The 21,340-nt window shown below is 36.2% G+C and overlaps 1 protein-coding gene across 3 annotated transcripts in view; it reads left to right on the plus strand.

The window, feature by feature from the left end:
- Positions 1 to 21,340, plus strand: part of Dpp10 (dipeptidyl-peptidase 10 (non-functional)) — a 1,450,850-nt gene that overhangs the window by 934,030 nt on the left and 495,480 nt on the right. For all 3 annotated transcript variants that reach the window (XM_013020704.1, XM_013020703.1, XM_013020705.1), the window contains exon 2: positions 8,070 to 8,184. In XM_013020704.1, the coding sequence (XP_012876158.1) occupies positions 8,070 to 8,184 (115 nt within the window). The remainder of the gene's footprint in view (positions 1 to 8,069; positions 8,185 to 21,340) is intronic.

Below are 21,340 nucleotides of genomic sequence, written 5' to 3' on the forward strand. Positions count from 1 at the left end.
TCTGCACTGAAGCTTGAGAGGGCACTCCAGCTTCCACTGGGATAGTTTCTGGCTTAGAAACAGTGATGATAAGAAGAAGCACAGTTAGTAGGATAGGGAGAGCTGGTGAATTGCCAAAACCTCCTACAGTTGCTCAGCAGCATCTAAAGGTCAATTGTGTTATGAAGAGCAAATTAATAATGCTGACCTTGAACTTAGCTAGAAGCCACAGTGCATCTTATTCCATCAAAGCCATCGTATTTTGCTTAACCTTTGTTTGGAATCTTAATTTGACACCTGGGCAATGCCAACCTTTAACTAGCAGAAGAAGGAACCACATTACATACACCTTGAAGAGGAAAATAATGGGAAATGAGTTTTCTCAGTCTGGGTGACATTTGTCTGCCTTTCATATCTAACCCTTTTTTTCAGATCTGATTTTTAACTGGCTAAAGATCAGAAGAGATTTGATCTTAGCAAACAAAATCTAATACTCTCAAGGGGCTCTCTTCTCCAGACTTATTTTCATTTAAAATATTATATGACATTGCTGAGTATTTCAAAATATTTTATTTTCTACTTTGTTCTTCTGTTGTTTGATGGACATTACTATTGATGAAAATATTTGCATTTCTTTGAAGACTCATCCAACTTCTTTTTATTCTTTTTTTCTGCCTTCCTGTTTCTTCTTTCCCCTATCAGTTTAATAAATATTTTCCTAAACAACAAATGAATTCCCTATTTAGACTTCAAAAATGTGTATGTTCATTAAGAATTTAAAGACATCTCAACAAAACACAGAAAGAGTGAGAGAGAGGAAAGAAAGAAAGAGAGAGAAAGAAGGAAGGAAGGAAAGAAAGAGTGGGGAGGGAGGGAGGGAGGGAGGGACGGAGGGAGGGAGGAAGGAAGGAAGAAAGAAAGAGAAAGAAAGAAAGAAAGAAAAGAAAGAAGCAAGCCAGGTGCCTGTGGCTCACACCTGTAACCCTAGCTACTCAGGAGACTGAGATCTGAGGATCGTGGTTCAAAGCAAGCCCAGGCAAGAAAGACTGTGAGAGTCCTATCTCTAATAAACCACCAGAAAACTGAAAGTGGCGCTGTAGCTCAAGTGGTAGAGCGCTGGCCTTGAGCTGAAGAGCTAAGAGACAGCACCCAGGCCCAGAGTTCAAGCCTCAAGACCAACCAAAAAAAAAAAAAAAAAACAAGAAGGAAAGGAAGGAAGGAAGGAAGCAAGCAAGCAAGCATACACACTGAGTGCTTGTGGTTCAAACAGGAAGGAAGGAAAGAAGGAAAGAAAGAAAGAAAGGAAGGAAGCAAGCAAGCATGCACACTGAGTGCTTGTGGTTCAAACCTATAATCCTAGCTATTTAGTAGGCGGAGATCTAAGGATCTAAGATTCAAAGCCATCCAGGCCAGGAAGACACTTACTGTAAGGCACTTATCTCTGATTCACTAGCTAAAAGTAGATAGTGGAACTGTAGCTCAAATGTTAGAGCACTTAAACAAAAAGACTAAGGGACAGTATCCAGGTCCTAAGATCTGGATACAATCTTTTCCTGACAATGAGAGTTAATTCTTGTGGACATTTTTTTTTATATCTTTAATTCTTCAATTTTCTTCAAGATTACCACACAGTTCAAATTGCTATATACTTAACAGTTGCAGCCCATTTGCACATTCATTATTTCCTGAAAAGTTAAAAAAAATCACATTAAAGTATCACCTTTACTTTATATGTGAGCAACATGAGGCGGTGATATTTCTAGGAGGTAGAGAAGTGGGGAGTGGATTTTGTACCATGCTGGCTACATCAGACAATGCCCCAAAGCATAATTTGGCCACATGCTGCTATTCCTGTTTGATGCCAGAAAGATGAAAGCTTTATTTTATCTTAATTTATACAAGTAATTATTAATGAATGGGTATACAGACGAGGCTGGTAGGTTTATACTCTACAATGAACATTGCACATTAGACGCATGATTTTTCTGTCACACTCTGATATAGAATTATTTTTTAAAATTATTTTAAAAGTAAAGTTGAAATTCTGAAAGGACTGTCAATGGAGAGAAAAAGAAATCTCCAAGAGCAGTAGCCCAAACATCTAATCCTAGTGGTTTCCGATATAGATCATGGAATTACACTTTGAAGCTATCCTGAATCAGAAGTTCTGGAAACTCCTCCTCTTCAGTTGCTGGTCATGGTCATATATGCTTTCATCCCACTGACAAAAAGAAACACAAATAGGAGAAAAACAATCCATGCTTTTTCATGTTTGGAGAAAGATCCTGTCTTCAAAATAACCAGTGTCAAAAAAGATAAAAGCTGGAGATATGGTCTAAATTTTAACAGTGCCTGTCTAGTAAGTTCAAGGTGCTAAGTTCAGAACACAGAACAATAAAGATAATAATAATAAACAAAATTATCATTATTAAGAAAATAGCAAAAACTAGTTGTGAATTTGTTTATGTATTTAGCAAATATATATATTTTTTACCCAAAATTCTACTAAGCATTAAAGACACAATAAGGCTAGTTTGTTGAATTCTACAAATTTGAGCAGATGTAGCAGGTTATATTTAGAGTCTACATTTTCTAAAATAAAACTTCTTAAGAATTTTCTACTCTGTTAGCAACTCATGCTGGACAAGCAATCTCACAAATGCAGGACGATTTATTCAATTTGTGACATTCTTTTATTGCTCTTTAACACACATATATAGGAACTGATAGAAACTGGCAACATCACCGAGGAGATATCTTTCCTCTCTCAGTTTCAGATGAGTTAATTATCTCTTCCCTCCATCTTCATCTTGTTGAGATGCATCCCCATTCTTATTCCTGAAAACATGAAGCTCTGATGGTGCTTGAGAGAAGACTCTAGGTGCTTTGCTGGGTGTGGAGAGGGAGGCAAGGAAGTGTGGGAATACCCTGGTCAGAAGAAACTTGATTCAGTTGGAAGCATGTACAGAAGAAAATAGCAAGTACAAGAGAAGACTAATAAACCTGATCATGTCTCATCATGAGTAGTTAACTTGCAATTACATTTGTACAGATTAACTCAATTGTGTGCCTACCAGAACTAGCCCATAGAGCAATGGAGAATAAAATTCAGTTATTTTGACTTAAAAAAAAAACCCACACCCACCCACCAAATTCCTCTGAGATAAGTAATTTTAGAAGTTCCACGACTTATTTTCTCTGATAGAGTTCCAAAACTTGCATGTGCACTGGGATCATGTGGAGAGACTGTTGAAATGAAGATTTCTCATCTCTTTTCCTGAACTCAGGAGGTCTGGAGTAGGATGGTACCGTTTTCATCTGTACCTCACAGGTGACACGACAGTACTTAGAGCATCAATGCTTTTAAGAAGCTTCTCAAGCCTCAGCACAGAACAAAACCACCTCCAGAGTTTGCTAAAAGAAGTCATCTTTGGGCTTCTTTGGCCCTGGAAATTCAGAATGTCTGAGATAAGGCCAAATGTTATTCTTTGTACATGAAACAACCTTTCAGATGGCGTTGGTTCATAGATTGCACCGGAGTGAGGAACTTCTTGGACAGACGCAACCAAGGAAGCCTAAGCATCCAAGTGCTTTTGTTGTTGTTGTTGTTGTTGTTTGGGGGGGGATCATGGAGCTTGGGCACTGTCCCTGCACTCTTAAGCTCAAGGCTAACGCTCTACCACTTGAGCCACAGCACCGTGTTCAGTTTTCTGGTGGTTTATTGGAGATAAGAATCTCATGGACTTTTTTGCCCATGCTGGCTATGAACCGCGATCCTCAGATCTCAGCCTCCTGAGTAGCTATGATTACAAGCTTCAGCCACTGGTGTCCGGCAAGAATCCATTTTTTTAACACGTGAAACTTGGGATCAGATTATGTCATCTGTTTAATATGTAGCCTGTACATCAAAGAAACTAGAAAAGCAGGGAATTCTGAATGTTATGAATCTCAATTTTAGGAAATATTTGGTACGATAAAATAACTAGTGTGATGACATATACAAAAAGCATTTTCTAGAAAAAAAAAAACAGACTGTCTGAAGGTCACAGTAGTACCCTTAACTTGCACACTGCTTAGAGAACAATTGTTTCCCTTTCTTAGGGATATCTTCTGATACATTCTCATATTAACATATTGGTGAAAGAAAAAAAATAAAGGCAGTTTGTAGATTTAGCTAAAATGACTTTTTCCTTGTGTAGGACTAAAAATATTATTTCCCTCTCTGCTGTGTAGCTTGGACTACAGGCCTGAGCCACATATCTATCCACAGAGGAAAATCAGAAAAAAATGTATATACATAACACACACACGCACACATACACACATGTATATATTATATATATACATATATGCGTATATATAATTGTTTAATATACCACATGGAAAAGAATTCCTTTGAATTTTTCAACCAGATTTTGGATAGTTCTATAAACTCAATATTACCTTTTGAAAGGAAATATTGACTGTGTTAAGTAAATATTTTATATCAATATGAGGAAATTAATAGTTTCTACTTCATATCCCATTGCAAGTTTTGTGATTTTTCTGTTTTATTTGTATTTAACCTTATTTATAAGGTTAACAAATCCCTCAATAACTTTTATACTCATTGAGGCAAATTGTATTTTAATTTATATACCTTCCTGCATTTGATTTAGATAGTCCAGTAAATTTTGTTAAGTGATACATGGTATGATTTATAGGGATTCTACTAACTATTGAATTCTTCTGTCTCAAAGTTTCTCAAATCAGACCTGCATATGTTGCTCAAGAATTTTTAAATTATTCAATATAATTATAATAATCAGTTTCTCACCAATCCAGATTTGAAATTATTGACTGATAAAAATGTACATATCATAAATACAATGAAATCATTCAAATAAAGGTAATTTAAATTTGCAAGCTATTTAGCAGGAAATGAATGGATAGAATATGTTACCCCATTTAACAAACATTGAGGGTTTTTATTGAATTTTTTTCAGTAAACATTGAGACTGCTTATGTACTTAAGTGAGTCTCAGCCTAAAAAAAAAACAACTCTGTGGGCATCTTTTCAAACAGAAATCTGGACAGGCCTTTATCCCTGATCAACCAACAAAAAGTCATTTATAACCAAAGAGCTTGAATGGGGCAGAATTAGAAGTGGATTGGAGATATGACTGGAAATTAAATCAAGTGTGGGAAATGATTACCAAGGTCAAGTTTGTCCTCCCAAGGACATCATGATGACATAGGCTAGATATATGGACAATTATTTGTAATAATGCATTTGTACTTGAATTTTCCATAGAGTATGGACATGAAAAGACTTTAGAGAATATGCTGACATAGTGAAACATATTGCAGGAATATTTTAAGTTGGTGTTGCATGCTTATGTTGTGACCTTCAGTATTTAGGAGGTTGTGGTCTGGAAGATCACAGTTCTATCCAGCCTGGGCAGAAAAGTTCTTTAGCTTTCATCTCAGAATTTCAGCAAAACAATGCTGGAATATCAATCAAGTGTTAGGACAGTAAGTATGAAACCCAATTTTAAAGCCAAGTGTCACCAAAATTAGAGAGATAGTAGAAAAATATGGAATGTAAAGAGTATGACAAGGGAATGGAAAATTAGAGTAAGAGATCATGCAGTCATCAAATATTAAACTGAGATTTGGAAATGCCTAGATGTTTGCTGAGTGAATTTTCAAGAATAAGACATTCCTATACATTTCACTTTATGGATAGACACATATTTCTAACTCAAATAAGAGTTCATCATTTTAAAAGATACAGTTCCCTAGGTGCTGTAACTGTAAAAATATGAATTTATTTTCAAGCATCACAGAATTCAGAGTATCCCTGTGAGTTTTTCCTCAAAAAATGTTATTTAACCATTATATTGTGCAGGCATACAGATGATTTATTGATTTAGTTGTTAATGTACTCATTCTGAAAATAATTATTTTTAAAAGTGGCACATTACAGTGATGGGGAATGGTAAGCCAGACTTTCCAATTTCTCATTTATTAATGGTAATTAATTGATTTTTATTGATTTTTTTACTCCAAATGTCAGAAAAATAGTAATGTCACTTGATAACTATGAAGATTGTATGAGGTCATGAATATAAAGTACTTAGTACAACATCAGATATATAGTAAAATATCAAAGTTATTAATACTCTGTTGGACAATGTCTCTATGAGAATATTACATGGTTCTATAATATTCAAAAACTGAACATCACAACCAGGAGTCATTCCAGTTTGTCTTGATTTTGACAGTTTATCAGGTCACAAACCATCAATGTGACTCTGCCATTGATCCTTTCATTGGGGTGAAAGGGAGGTAGAGCTGCTAAATCTGTTTCCCCCACACACCTTTTCCTTGCATTCTGAGACTAGCATACTTTAGTGTTGATGAATATGAAAGTGTTAACTGTTGGTTTCTGCTTGTATTGCTATTGTTTTCATTCTCTCTTGGTTCTGTCAATGAGTGTTTGTAACTTTCAGAGCCAGCAGAATCTGTGATTTACTTCAGTGATCTGCCTGCATCTGTCACTGGCTCCTAGAAGTCTTTCTATAGGGCATTATTAGTGAGAATCACAGGTCAACACAGCACACACCTACCAACATGCAGGAATTTTGTGCTCCAGACAAAGGTCTGTAGTCACAAAATTATTGTTTGTCTTGAAGTCTCATCTCTCTAAAGCTAATGATTTGTGGGAGCCACATACTTGAGTTTTGTAGAAAATGAAAACCTGTAGGATAATAGAGGTATTGGAAAATTTGCATCATTTGAAGATAGGTATGGAGAATCATTTATAAACCAAACAAAGCAACAAGTAACCGCTGGAACTGATCCCTGCTGTATATGTTTAATCAGAATGACAGTGTTGTTGATTCAAGGAGAAAAGCAAACTGCAAAACACTGCCTCTACTTGAAAGTCTTTTGTTTATTGAGAGTGTAGTTCTTTAAGTTTACTATGTTGAAAGCTAAATTCTGTGCCAAAATTGCGGTATGAAAATTGGCATCAGTGCTTTAATCTGTGAGTCACAGAAACCCATTTACAAGCTATAAAGTATTTTTATTCCATATTTGTTTAATTCAAAGCTTCTCTATCTCTGTTGTGAGTGATTTATGCTCCAGTAATGAACTGGATACACTCATGTTTTGCTTTATTTTCCTCCAAATCAATTAGCTGTTGCTGATGAAAGAAGACTGTACTTGGAGTAAATCAACTAAGATTGAAGTGTAGACTTAAGGAAGAAATGACAGGCTCCATGTTTTATAAACTTCATTGCATAGTAAAGCTGACATTCATTTTCAGTCTATGTGGTTTGTGCTTTGCTTTAGTGAGTTTAGCTTTAACATTTCCAATCAAAAGAACTTAATACAGATCATCTGAATAAAACAAACGAGTAGCTTTATTTTGAGAATAGTGAAAGATACTCATGTTTATTCTTCTCTGTCGTCCTATGTTTGTGCTAATATCATGCAGGTTAACCCACAAGACAATGTCATTAATCATTGCTATATAAATACTCATTTAATTTAGTTACTACCTGCATTGAGGGGTTATGAATGAGGGTAAAACAGTTTTAAATGAACCTTCTAGGCCAACCAGTTCTCACTGCTCTGTGGTAAGGGATGTTTTGAATGACTTTTCAAATTCTCTTCTTTCCCCTCATTCAGTTAGAAAAGTATCATTTCAAATATGTTCACACTTAAATGTTGACATAGTATATACTGTAGCACATATAAGTATACATGGACACATTTTATGTCCATAATTATTCTGCAAAATATTTTGGCTCTTGTCCTGGTGTTGATAGCCAATGCATTTGAACACCATCTACAATTTAGACAGCAGGCCAAAAAATCTCTGCTAGTTTATCTTGTAGAGAAATCAAATTCCTCCCCCGACTCAATGAAAGATAGCCATTTACAATGTATGCATTTTTGGGTAATTAAATGAATTACTGAAGAGGAAATGGATTCTAATCAGCTTTCAAACTGTGATTGTGCTATGCACTGAATCATTCTTTTATGAATATTTTTCTCCTGGAGCATGTGTAATTATGAAACCTCTTTTTCTGTCTTGGTAGGAACTGGGAAGTAACAGCCCTCCACAGAGAAACTGGAAGGGAATTGCAATTGCCCTGCTGGTGATTTTAGTTGTGTGCTCGCTCATCACAATGTCAGTCATCCTCTTAACCCCAGGTAATCTCTCTTTAATTCTTCTCTTCTCATGGTATTGTGGATGATCATTTCACATTCAAATGCCTTAAGAGGGTAGCAGTGTGTGGTATTTTAGGACACATTAGCATTGGTTGGACTTTTTATAAAGCATAATCAGAAATTTTGCAAATGACACAGTGATTTCATAATTGAGATATTATACACACATTTTAGGGAGACGCTGAAAGGGTAAAGTAAATAAAGTGAGCATGCCAACTGGATAGTTGGTTGTTATTGCTACATTTATTTATTGTTTGTCAGTTTTATATGTTCATGAGACATGTGTGTTCTATTGTGGGTTGAAGACCACGGATGGAGTCTAAAAGTGGCCTGATATGGATGTAAAAAAAATTAGAGCGGGCCCAAATGAAAATAATAGCCAGAAGAAAGGATAGTGATCTCAAGTTCTCCAGCTAGACTCCTCTTTCTTCTGTCGACTTTTCTTTCTTCTTTGCTGAAGATTCGACATTGTGAATCTTTTTCCTGTGGTTAAAGAATTCCTTCAGCTTGCCCTTGCAATAATCCTTGAACTTCATTCTTTAAAGAGCTTAACATTAATATAGAAATTATTGCTAGACTTAGTTCTCCCATGAGTACTATTTCTATACTCAGGACTTGCAGTATCCTTGGTAGGGATGAATAACAAAGGCAGAGAAAAAGGATTCATGGTTTAAATTCCAAAACCAAAGCCTATCTTGCAGAGTAGATAAATATGGGATGCTGCTACAGTGCTCCCAGCTGTCTTCCTCAAAGTCTGGCTATCTATACATCCCTCAGTGTTATGAAAATCATCAGTTAAGTTGGGAATAGGATTGTGCTACTCCAAAATCAACTGACATTCTAAAGCTGGAGCCTGGTATTAAATGTTTATTATTTATTAATTTCTTTAGGTACAGTTTCAGTCTTATTCCTTAAGCCCTACAAGCAAGTTAGACTTATTTCACCATGAGCAAAATGTCATTAATCAGAGTTTGTTTTCAGAGTCATTTACTCAAATAATTATAGGGACTAATTATACAAATGGCAGATGTCACTTATTTACTCATGACTTTTGTTAATTCTTGAAAATATTTGATCAATAAAAATATTGGCTTCAAAATATACAAACTACCAAAAATACAGCTTGTAGGTTTTTTATTTAATGTATGAAGAGCCTGAGGATGAAATTAAGGAATGGAGGAATCGAGTAGAGGACAGAGAGGTAATTGAAGAAACAGAGAGCTGGTTTATTCTGCAATCTTTTCAGGAAATTTCTCCTAACTGACTCATTTTTCCATCTGTGGAATAATATAATTGAGCAGCAGGATGCCTCTAATAAGTTACTGCAGAATGCCAAGAAGCTTTGTTACAGGAAGATGAGCTTATGTTCAGATGGCACTTGGCTTAAATATGAATTTTTGCATAATTATAAAAAATGAATGACTTGGTGTTGTTGCTTTGAGTTGTTGGCTATTAACCAGATGAAAAACTGGTGGCATAATGTCTGTGTATTTTTTAGCTCCTTTCTTTAAACCTTATTCTAGTATCCTTGCTCCGGAAATTAACTTTTTCATATTTTCTTCTTACTCACTTGGTAATATGTTGGGATCCTTAAGTGTTTGGCATGGCCAGAAGCTGGTGGTGAATGCTTCTATACTTTGTAACTTAAGAGACTGAGATCTTGAGGACCACAGTTTAAAGCCAGCTTGGACAAGATATTTATATGACTCCATATCAAATTAACTTTCCAAAAGCCAGACTAAAGCATGTCTCAAGTAGCAAATTATCATCTGTGAGCAACCATGAGATCCCTGGATTCAGCTCTAGTAATGAGAAATAAAAATTTTAAAAAATGTGAAAAAATATATCCTATAATTAGAACTACTGAGAATTTCCAATTTCCAGCAGTATAAAATTATAATATAGTAATACTTTTTGTAATACTGTTATTTTTGGAAAACAGGTTTGCAGTAAAATCACACTATTTTTTTGAGGTTTGGCTCTTTACTAATTTTGTGAAAGTATTTAACCTTGCTTTTCAAATAACTCATCTGTTGTATTGGTATTTATGCTTTATGAGGGTGAAATGAGATAATATTATTTAATGATATTGCTCTTTCTATTGTTGTTAACTACTCAGTACATAAAGACCACCTGAAACCATGCCAACCATTGTTATATGAAAGATATTTTCCAGAAATATGTACATTTCTTAAATATGTAGATCTCCTTTGACATCAATGTGAAACTATGATTAAAATGGAGGAAAAATATACTTAATCTGTAGGTATCCTTGTAGTGATATGATTGCTCATTTGTTTATTTATTCATTTACTCAAAAGATAAATGGGCAGATCTTACCAAATCCTGTGTGGTGTGGTATGGTTATTGGCTTGTACTTCTGCTGTTTGTATCTTTCACTTATAGCCTTTTCCTTCCAAATTATGCACACAAATCTGGAAAACCCATATACCACCAATCCAAAGAATTAATTCTCTAAGATATTAATTATATAAATGGGAATAGTGGATTAATAGTTTACTATGCAGATTTCATGTATCAAAATGTCTCTGGATTACACTATTATCTTTGGTAGATATGATGAAATATAAAATGAAATCATTAGGCAATATTGAAAAAAATATTGCTACAGGAACCTGTCTTCCTCACCATCTGTTTGTTTATAAATTCTGTACTACCAGAGGCCTGGAACATTATGTAAATTGATGAGATGAGGAGGTGTAATAACAATGATTAGGAATTTGCTTGAGTTGTGACCCAGTGATAATGCTACACTAGTTATATGGCCATAATTTTGGGCCTATACCAAACATATCTAAATCACATAGAAGACCAGACAATCAACAAATGGGAGTTCAAGAGTTGAGTTATAGACTAAAAGAACTCAGAATTTATCTGTTTTTATATCAGCCTTGAAGAAGAGAAAAATCTCAGTATATTCAACTTTTGGTGTTGAGGACATGAGTGGGTATCAAGATCATTACTACACACATTCAATTAAGTGTGTGTGTGTGTGTGTGTGTGGTTATGTAGGCTTGTAATTTGACCTAGTACATTAATTACACCAGACTTTCTTTTCCAACCCTGAAACTTGTGGTTCCACAGCTATGCCAAATTATACTTACAAGGAAAATCACCAGCTGAAAGGAAATGTAGCTCTTCCTTCTGCTTTTTTGTTGGGGGGGGGGGGGTCCGGTCGTGGAGTCTGAACTCTGGGCCTGGGCGCTGTCCCTCAGCTCTTCAGCTCAAGGCTAGTGCTCTACCACTTGAGCCACAGTGCCACTTCTGGCTTTTTTCTTTTTGCTTACGTGGTGCTGAGGAATCGAATGCAGGGCCTCAGGCATGCAAGGCAAGCACTCTACCACTGAGCCACCTTCCCAGTCCCACAGTCATTCTTTTCTAAAAGTAGAAGTGAGCACCCTTCCTTAAACTCAACAACCAAAAAAATAAAGGTAGGGTTAATCAATGCATCTAAGTTAACTTGCCCTTTACTAACTATGGAGTAGACCATTTATTTCTTTCAGAAATTAGTTGCTTTTTAAATAAAATGCTTTAATAGTTAACTGACTCTTCAAAAATAATCAAGACTTCGAACGCAAAGAAGATGCTTACACTCACGGAAAGTAAGGCACCTGTGTCAAATTACTCAGGTAATAAAATTTGCAATCAAACCAAAATTACAATGAACATGTGTTTCTATGCTTAATGCTTGCATTTCTTAGCAGTTACCTACACGCTGTGAGGCTATTTTGAGTAAAACAGTTTCTAAATAATTTTTCAGCCTAGATGATGTTTTGCATGTTTTTAATCTTCCCCTCAAAGCCAATACACACACAAACACCCACATACATATATACATACATATGTATCTATTTATATGTAAATGTGTGTATAAATGCATGTATATTATGCATACAATATACATACATATATATACATAGATGATTTTTCAAAGTAGAAAAGATTTGATGAAGCAGCACAATGACTTTAATTTTTCTTTGAGTCAGCGTCCTTAACAAAATAATTGAATATACAGTTTGGATCTGGAATGTCTCTCAAAGGCTTAGCCCCGAGTTTGGCCCCTCAGGTAAGTGGCAGAACTTTTAAGACTCAAGGACTAGTGGGAGATTTTAGGGCACAATAAAGGGACTTTTGAGATCATGGCCTTTTCCTCTTATATGTCCTAGCCATGGGCCATTAGGTGGTTCTGTTACTAGACTCCCACACTCTTCCCATAGTGTACTGTTACAAGCCTGTAAACATTGGGTCCACCTGACTATAGACTGGAAACTTCTAAATTTTAAGCTAAAACAACCTTTTTTTTTTCTTTTTACGATTCATTAACTTAGTATTTATTTATTTACTTATTTATTTATTTCTTTTTAATAAGTTTTTTATTGTGAAAATACTATACAGAGAGGTTACAGTTACATGAGCAAGGTAATGAGTACATTTCTTATTAAGCATTGTTGCCAGTATCAGAAAACTAACAACAGGCTTGATTTCAAAATGGTTGTGTGATTTGTTTAAGATATACAGTTATAGAAGTTTTATGAATGACTTATCTTATCCCCTATTGGAAAAGTTTTCCTACAGTCAGCCCTTTGACCTAATGGTCTAATAGCTTCCTGAATAATTTCACCATCTGTAATGCATTTTCCCTCTTCCGCTAAAGCCTCTATAAGCTTGGGTACTTTACCTTATATAGCTGGGCCTTGGAGGTCACATGTGGTGGGGGGGGGCAGGTATACAAAGTAGAAGGATGGGCCTGGGATGGTGGCTCAGTGGTAGAGTGCTTGCCTTGCATGCCTGAGGCCCTGGGTTCGATTCCTCAGCATCACATAAGCAGAATAAACAGCCGGAGGTGGCGCTGTGGCTCAAGTGGTAGAGCACTTGCCTTGAGCTGATGAGCTGAGGGACAGTGCCCAGGCCCAGAGTTCAGGCCCCACGACCGGACCCCCCCCCCAAACAAAAAAAGCAGAAGGAAGAGCTACATTTCCTTTCAGCTGGTGATTTTCCTTGTAAGAGTTCTCCAGCCACTGTGACCTGTCAACTTTAAGACTTTGTTTTTGATTAGTACAACATTAGCGGCTTCTTGCCTATGGCTGACCAAGGGGAAAATTATAAAGATTCAACATTGATGTTTTGTCTTCATTGTTAAATCTAGTTTTTACTTCCTTTGGCAGCTTTTTCTTCCTTTATAAAGTACTATCTACAGGAGCACCCAAGACTGGTCTGTATGAACTATTAGAATACAAAAGAAGTATCCTCATTAGCAGAAAGAGTTCAATTTACTCTTAGTTAAAAGGGACATTAATGGGAAACACCTAGCCCTTCTATTACTCCAATAAATATCACCAAGATAAGGAGTTTAAACTTGGTTTAGATGGCACATTTGTAAATAAGTTATGCAGGCATGGTTAGGTAAGTAAGTCTGTGTTATCACATAAAGATTAGATCCATGAAGCTGCATTTAATTAATTTGAGTCCTATCATGCAACTAAGAAGTGGCAAGAACCAGAAAAATTTCCATAAAAACAAACCAAATGAAACAAAAACTACAAGTGAACATTTAATGGAGTATTTAATATCTGAAGACTGCAAATCATTTCATTTAACTTTTCATAAGATAAGAAGTTAAATAAGGAGAATGATTTTCTAGTTAATGTCATGAAGGTCAACAGATTTGCATGAATTTGGCAGCCAACTTGTGAAAAATTCACAGTAGATAGAAAGAGTATTAACCTTGATATTGGACTGTCATGAGCTCCTTCCCCTGCCAGGATGTATATCTACAGAGATGGCTTTGAGGTGAAGAATTCTTTCTTCTCCATGTCTGGGACATCATTTTAGAAACAAACAAAATTATTTGGTCCTTTGGGGAATAACATAAAAACAATTCATTTGCTTTTAATGTTGTAAAGAGAGATCAAAGGGAAAGAAATCACTTAGTAGAGAGTGTTTGATAAAATTAAGAAATGTATTGGATTTAGGACAGCTGATCTGTTATTATTATACCAAATTTCAAAGCCAGTTAATTCTTGTTAGTACTGTGCTCTACAAAAATTATAGCTCCTGGTTATAGTTAGTTTAAATGTCATGTTATATTATGTTGCAAACATATTCCTGGCAGCTATAATTTAAAAGGTGTCATTTAAGCATCTGACCTGTGTCTTAAAATGTCAAAGCAACAATTAAACTCTCCCATTATGCGTTTATGAGGGGAAATAAATGTTTTACAGATTTTGAGATTTGCATTAATCACATGTAAACAACAATGTCAACCAACACACAAATTGTTTATTTTAGTTGGTTGAATTAAAAGAAAAGATTATGTTGTATTGACAGGCGTAATCTAGTGTTTCTCTGCTTGTTTTTCCAAGAACAGCACAGATGAACTCATTTGAATGTAGCACTATCCAGGCATCATTACCCTGCCAAAGAGTAAACAATGACAGATCGTCCCAATTTCTCTCCAAATAAGTGAACTACTATTGCTTTTTAAAGTAGACTTGTCTGTGGTATTGAATAAGAAATAATTTCCTTTGGTATGAATGCATTAAAAGTACTTAGTTTTTTTTTGTCTTTTCCCAATAGTTCCTTTTCTATTTTAAATCAAAGTTGATTTCCTACTATTGTTTTCTTACATTTTCCTAAAAAATGTAAGAAACAAACATTTGTTTGTTGCAATGTGTTTAATTGTTCTATACTCAAAAAAGCTGTTTTTAACATGTAAAGCTGACTTGTTACTAACAAATCATTTAAATAGGGATACAGGTGGACCCATTGTAACAATGAGATGTACAAGTCATTATGTTGAAAAATGAACTTTGGCTGAGGGTGTTGGGGAGGCGAGGGAGGAGGGGAGGGGAGGGGGCTGATGGGAAGGGATGGGAAGGGGAAACAAAGGAGTAAGCAACAATGCTTGATAAGAAATGTACTCATTATTTTGCCCATGTAAATGTAACCCCTCTGTACAGTATTTTCACAATTTAAAAAAAAAAGCTAAATGTAGTTGTTGTTGACTTGTTCTACTTTATATATCCTTGCATCACTAACTTGCATTAGATCCTATTGTTTATTCATATTTTACATTTCTCCTTTAGTTTCAGAAGTTAACATTAATTGGTTGATGTCACACAACAAGAAGGAAGAGAAGCTTAAAAGATACCCTAGTCTTCTTTGGTTCTAGTGTGAATGTTAACATGTATCCTAGAGATTAAGACTGATAGGCATGGGGGACATAAAATAACACTAAGCTTTAACTTCATATATTTCCAAAAATTTCAAAAACCATTCTAAAAGATATATTCTTTCATTAAAGGGAAGAAATGTGCAAAGATTGTTTCACACAAAAGTAAAGAGATAAGCTGTATCTTATCCTGATCTTGATTTTTTTTTCTTAAGGAGTGAATAATTCTTTAGATTGCATAATGCAAATGAACAGATAGAAGAAGTGACTGAATGGTTTGAAATCTAAAATATAAGTGTAAATTTGTGAGGTTTTTGTTTATTTTTTGTTTGTTTTTGGTCACTCATGAACTCGAGCTCTGGGGACTGTCTCTGAGCTAGCATTCTACTACTTTGAACCACAGCAACACAAAGATTTTTGGTACTTAAAAATTAGAGATGACAGACTCATGGGCTTTCCTGCATGGGCTGGCTTTGAACCACAACCCTCAGATTTCAACTTTCTGCATAACAAGGATATAGGAGTGAGCCACCAATTCCTTCCAGGCTCTGTATGAGTTTTTACTTTAGATGTATACTTATTGAAACCCCAAATACCAATGGTAAAATTTAAAGACAGTTTTTCTTCATGGTATAAAATTACTTATGTGTTATTTTCTAAACATGCTCTATTGTTGGAGTAGGTATCAGTGGGAGGTGTATGGGCTAACAAGGAGGGTGAATAATTTGTATGTATAAAAATAGAAAAATGAAAGCTATTGAAATTGTTTTAGGAAGAGAAGAGATTAATAGAATACATTGTATATATGAATGAAAATATAGAAATCTTCCCTCCAGGTAACTAATATATGTTAATTAAAATTTAAATACACTTAAAATAACCAGAAAAAATATTATCTCATATATTTTTATATGTCTCCTCTAATTAAAAATGTCTAATTTAGCTGGGCACTGGTGTCCCGGGAGGTTTGAATCCAGCCTGGGCAGTGAATGAAACCCTTGTCTCCAATAAGCTACTCAGAAAATGTTGGAAGTGATGTTATGACTGAAGTGGTAGAATGGTACCTTTGAGCACAAAGAGATACAGGGACAGTACTCAGGCCTTGAGTTCAAGACCCAGGATGGGCAAAAACAAGCAAATAAAAAAGGAAATAAGTACTTGTCTCTCTGACATCCTGGTAATTTCTTGATATTCACCAAGGCAATGGACACAAGCATTTCCTGGAAAACAGTGTCTTAAAACCTGCATGGCTTTTGAGGAACCTCCATATTGCTTTCCAGAGTGGCTGAACAAGTTTAAGTTCCCAACAACAATGCATTAGGGTTCCCTTTTGGCCACATCCCCTTCAGCATCTGTTGTTATTAGAGTTCTTGATTATAGCCATTCTAACTGGGGTGAGATAGAATCTCAATGTTGTTTTGATTTGCATTTCTTTTATGGCTAGAGAAGTTGAGCATATCTTCATGTGTTATTGGCCATTCGTATATCTTCTTCAGAAAAGGCTCTCTTTAGGTTTTTAGCTCACTTACTAATCAGCTGCTGTTTCTTTGAGGATTTGTTGTTGGGGGATTTAATTTTTTGAGTTCTTTTTTGTTATATGGCTAATGAAGATCTTCTCCCAATCCGTGGCCTTTCTAGGATATCTATGCTTCCATCAGAAAGAATGACACTGCCCCATTTGTTAGGAAATGGAAGGACTTGGAAAAAAAATTATATTAAGTGAAATAAGCCAGATCCAAAGAAACATAGGTCCCATGGTTTCCCTTATTTGCAATAACTAGTATATGCCTAGAATAATCTTACCAGACAAGCAGAAAAAGTCAAAAGCTATGTATAGATGACCATATAAGATGATGCTAAACATTTAGGTTCCACCTTACCCCGTTAGAATGGCTATAATATAAAAATCTAATAATGACAGATGCTAAAGGATGTGTCCAAAGGGAACCCTACTGCATTGTTGGTGGGAGTGTGAACTTGTTCAACCACTTTGGAAAGCAGTATTGAGGTTCCTCAAAAGACCACACATAGAGCTCTCCAATGACCTGGCAATCCCATTTCTGGGCATTTACCCAAATGATCATAAACAAGGCCTTACTAAAGCTACCAGCACAACTATGTTTATCACAGCATTATTTACCATAGCTAATATATGGACCCATCCCACATGCCCCTCCATAGATGAATGGATCAAGAAAATGTGGTACTTATATACAATATAATTCTATGCTTGCATCAAAAAGAACCACACCGCCCCATTTGTTAGGAAATGGAAGGATTTGGAAAACAAAAAGCAAACAAACATAGTAAGTGAAGTTACCCAGTCCCAAAGAAATTTAGGTCCCATGGTTTCCCTTATTTGCAATAATTAGAATACATATAAGATAATCTTATTGGATGAGCTGAAAAGATAAAAAACCATGTAAAAATAATCATGTAGGATGATGCTAAGTGAAATGAACCCCGTGATATAGACGCAAGACTTCTGTCTTTATTGTTACTCTTTTAAATGTACCATGTGACTTAAATTTGTTGTTGTTGTTGTTTGTTTCCTTTGTATGTTCTTTCCCCTATAGCATATCCGCTGTTTCACTGTACTTGATTTTGGTACCCTGCATCTTGTGTATACATTTGTCTAATCTGGGGAGGGGAAGGAGAATAACAAAATGCTGAAAGAAGGTCACGGAGTGACCCATTGCAACAAGGATACCCACAGGACAGCATACTGGAAATGAACTTTACATCTTTGGGTGTGTGTGGGGGGAGGGATAGTGGGAAAATAAATAAAACAAAAAAATAAATACACATTGCATCTCAGTTTATGTTTTAGTAACTCAAAAATAATTGAAGCCCCAACTCCTTTAAAAACAAAAGATGATGCTGAGTGAAATGAATCCCAAGATAGGGACACAAGAAGTTTTTTTCTTTGTCACTGTTTGTAATGTACTATATAATTTTTTTCTTTTGTATTTTCTTCTCCCATGGTATAACCCCTGTTTCCCCTGTATTTTATTCTGGTGCCCTGCCTCTTGTATATACGTTTTTCTAATTTGAGGAAGGGAAAGGAAATAACAAACTGACCCACTGTAACAATGAGATGTACAAGACAGTATTTTGAAAACGAACTTTACAACTTGTGGGGTGGTGGGGAGGGCTGGTAGGGGAAAAACAAAGGAGGGGGTGACAATGCTCAATAGGAAATATACTCATTACCTTAATCATGTAACTGTAACCCCTCTGTAGAGTATCTTTACAAGAAAATTAATAAATAAAACCTGCATGGCAGTGCAAGAGCTCTGTCCTTGTGCACAATGCTGCTGAGCTGAGGTGTGTATGTTTGGGGTAGGTGTGCAATACAACTGACAAGCGAGGGTAAGGCCCTGAAAACTAAGCTCGGTGTATGTCCTCCTCACACCCTCCTCTGGCCACAAAGGGACCCACCTGCAGGTATCCAAGCGTCACTAATCTAGCAGGAGTAGCACACCCAGGGCTTGGACTTGTGAGTGGGGTACCGATAGAGCATGCTCCTGGGATGGAGCTAGCCTGTGACTCTTCAGTGCCTGTGATCCATGCAGAGAGGTCTGCCAGGGTGCCTGTATCCCCTAGAGGTGGACATCCACCCTCACCACTCAACTCTATGTCGTGGCCTTGGTGGATACTCGACTGCTTCTTTCTCAGCGTGACCAGCACCTGCACTTCTTCAGCAAAGACATTCTGGACGGCCCAGTACTGAACATCCTTTTGGAATGCCCAGTACTAGACATGCTCCTGGACTGGGTGCGCTGGGTCCAGCGAGGCAGCAGCTCCCTCCTCCTGACAGACCTGAGGTTGTCCTCAGTGACCTCCATTAGCAACTTCAGGTTGCTCCAAGAGCTGGCGCAGGTCCCAGCATCAAAGCCAAGTCCATTTGCCATAACTGGGCTTGGTGAGTCTGGGGCATGGTCTCCAGGGACTGCTCATCCATTTTGATTCCTGTTGTAGGGGTGGGAACAAGAGGTCAGTACAGAGCTATGGAAATAGACACCTGATGAGCCTGGAAGCAGCTACCTCTCCTTTAGCAAAGAGAGGTCTTTCCAGGAGGGTCTTGGCTCCCTGTGCTCAGCTTGATCAGCCTATGAGAGGCCACACCATGGGTGTGAAGCCAGGAGTTGGAGTTTGTGGCCTTATAGCCCCTTATAGCTTGGCCTTGGTGCCCTCTAGTGAACACATCCAATTGATTTCATTTCTTTCTTTAGACTTATTAATTAATTAATTAATTTTTGGCAGAAATCTTTCATCCTCTTTCATGCTTAGATAATTTATTCTTTTTGAGGCCATTGTGAATGTATATGTTTTTATTTTATTCTCAGTGGATTCATTGTTGGTGTGTAAAAAAAACTGATTTTGATATGTGTATATTCTATATCCTACTACCAGAATAGATTTATGAGATCTAAAAGTCTTTGAAAGAAACTTTGGGATAAATTTTGGTAGGTGATATCTGTCTGCAAAGTTACCTCTCTCTTCTAAATTATATAAATTCTATATTTATTGAAATATAAATTTTTTAAATGATGCATAAAAGTCTGACTTTCAAAAATTTATTGTACAATGCCTTTTTTTTTTCCTTTGGTCGGTTGTGGGGCTTGAGCTCTGGGCCTGGGCACTGTCCCTGAGCTCTTTAGCTCAATGATAGCACTCTACCACTTAAGCCACAGAGGTACTTCCAGTTTTCTGAGTGGTTTTTATATAAGAGTTTCATGGACTTTTCCTATCTAGGCTGGCTTTGAACATTGATCCTCAGTTCTCAGCCTCATGAGTTACTAGGCTTACAGGTGTGAGCCACCAGCACCCAGCAATGCCCTTCTTTAAGACAGTTAATTTGTTCTCTTTCTCTAACCAAAGGGTTGTCAAGCATTTCAGTCTTTATTAAAAGAAGTTCTTTGGGGCTGGGAAGGTGGCTCAGTGGTAGAGTGCTTGTCTTGCATGCATAAGGCCTTGGATTCGATTCCTCAGCCCCACATAAGCAGAAAAAGCCAGAAGTAGAGCTATGGCTCAAGTGGTATAGCAGTATACTTGAGGTGAAGAGTCGAGGGACACAAGTTCAGGACCCATGACTGACAATAAATAAATAAATAAAGTTCTTCGCTATGTCCTTCTTAGTATTTTTCTTTTAGATTCTGTTTGGAAGATTTTGTTTAGATCTGCATTCTTTCTTGTCTTCTACTGGTTCTGCATTTGTTCATGTTTTTCCCCCCTAAGTCTCAACTTTTCTAAATCACTATATTATTTGAAATCAATATTTACTATTAATCAATTTTATATATTTACTTCTTTATGATGGTTTTGAACTCAGAATGTGTGCTTGCTTGACAGGTGCTCTATCCCTTGAATCATGCCCTAGGCCTTTTTGCTTTGGTTATTATAGATCTTACAGAGTTGTCAGGACAGCATAGACCTTTAACCTTCTGTTAAGACACTCTGGTTTAGCTTTGTTTACAGTTGTATACCACCATGTCGATCATTTTTGTTGAGATGGTGTCTCATTTTTTGATAGTTACTATGTCATAGTATAAATCTTATCTTTCCATTTCGCTGGAAATATAGGTGCACGTGACAGCACCCAGTTGCTTTTTAAATATAGATACTTCGTACTTCTTCTTTAGGAATATATTTGCTGAATTTCAGATACATGGTGCTTCTATGTACATTTGTTTTTATTTTTTTAATTTCCCATCACAAATTCTTCAATAACTCATTCAACAGTGTATTGTTTACTTTCATATATTTCTGTCTTCTGTAGTTTATCTTAATATTGATTTCTAGTTTGAATTCCTTAAGATCTGATATGGAACCAACCTAGATGCTCCTCAGTAGATGAATGGATCAAGAAAATGTGGTATATATACACAATGGAATTCTATGCCTCCATCAGAAAGAATGACATTGCCCCATTTGTTAGGAAAT

Source organism: Dipodomys ordii, unplaced genomic scaffold, assembly GCF_000151885.1.
Source record: "Dipodomys ordii isolate 6190 unplaced genomic scaffold, Dord_2.0 Scaffold52, whole genome shotgun sequence".
Lineage (NCBI taxonomy): Eukaryota > Metazoa > Chordata > Mammalia > Rodentia > Heteromyidae > Dipodomys > Dipodomys ordii.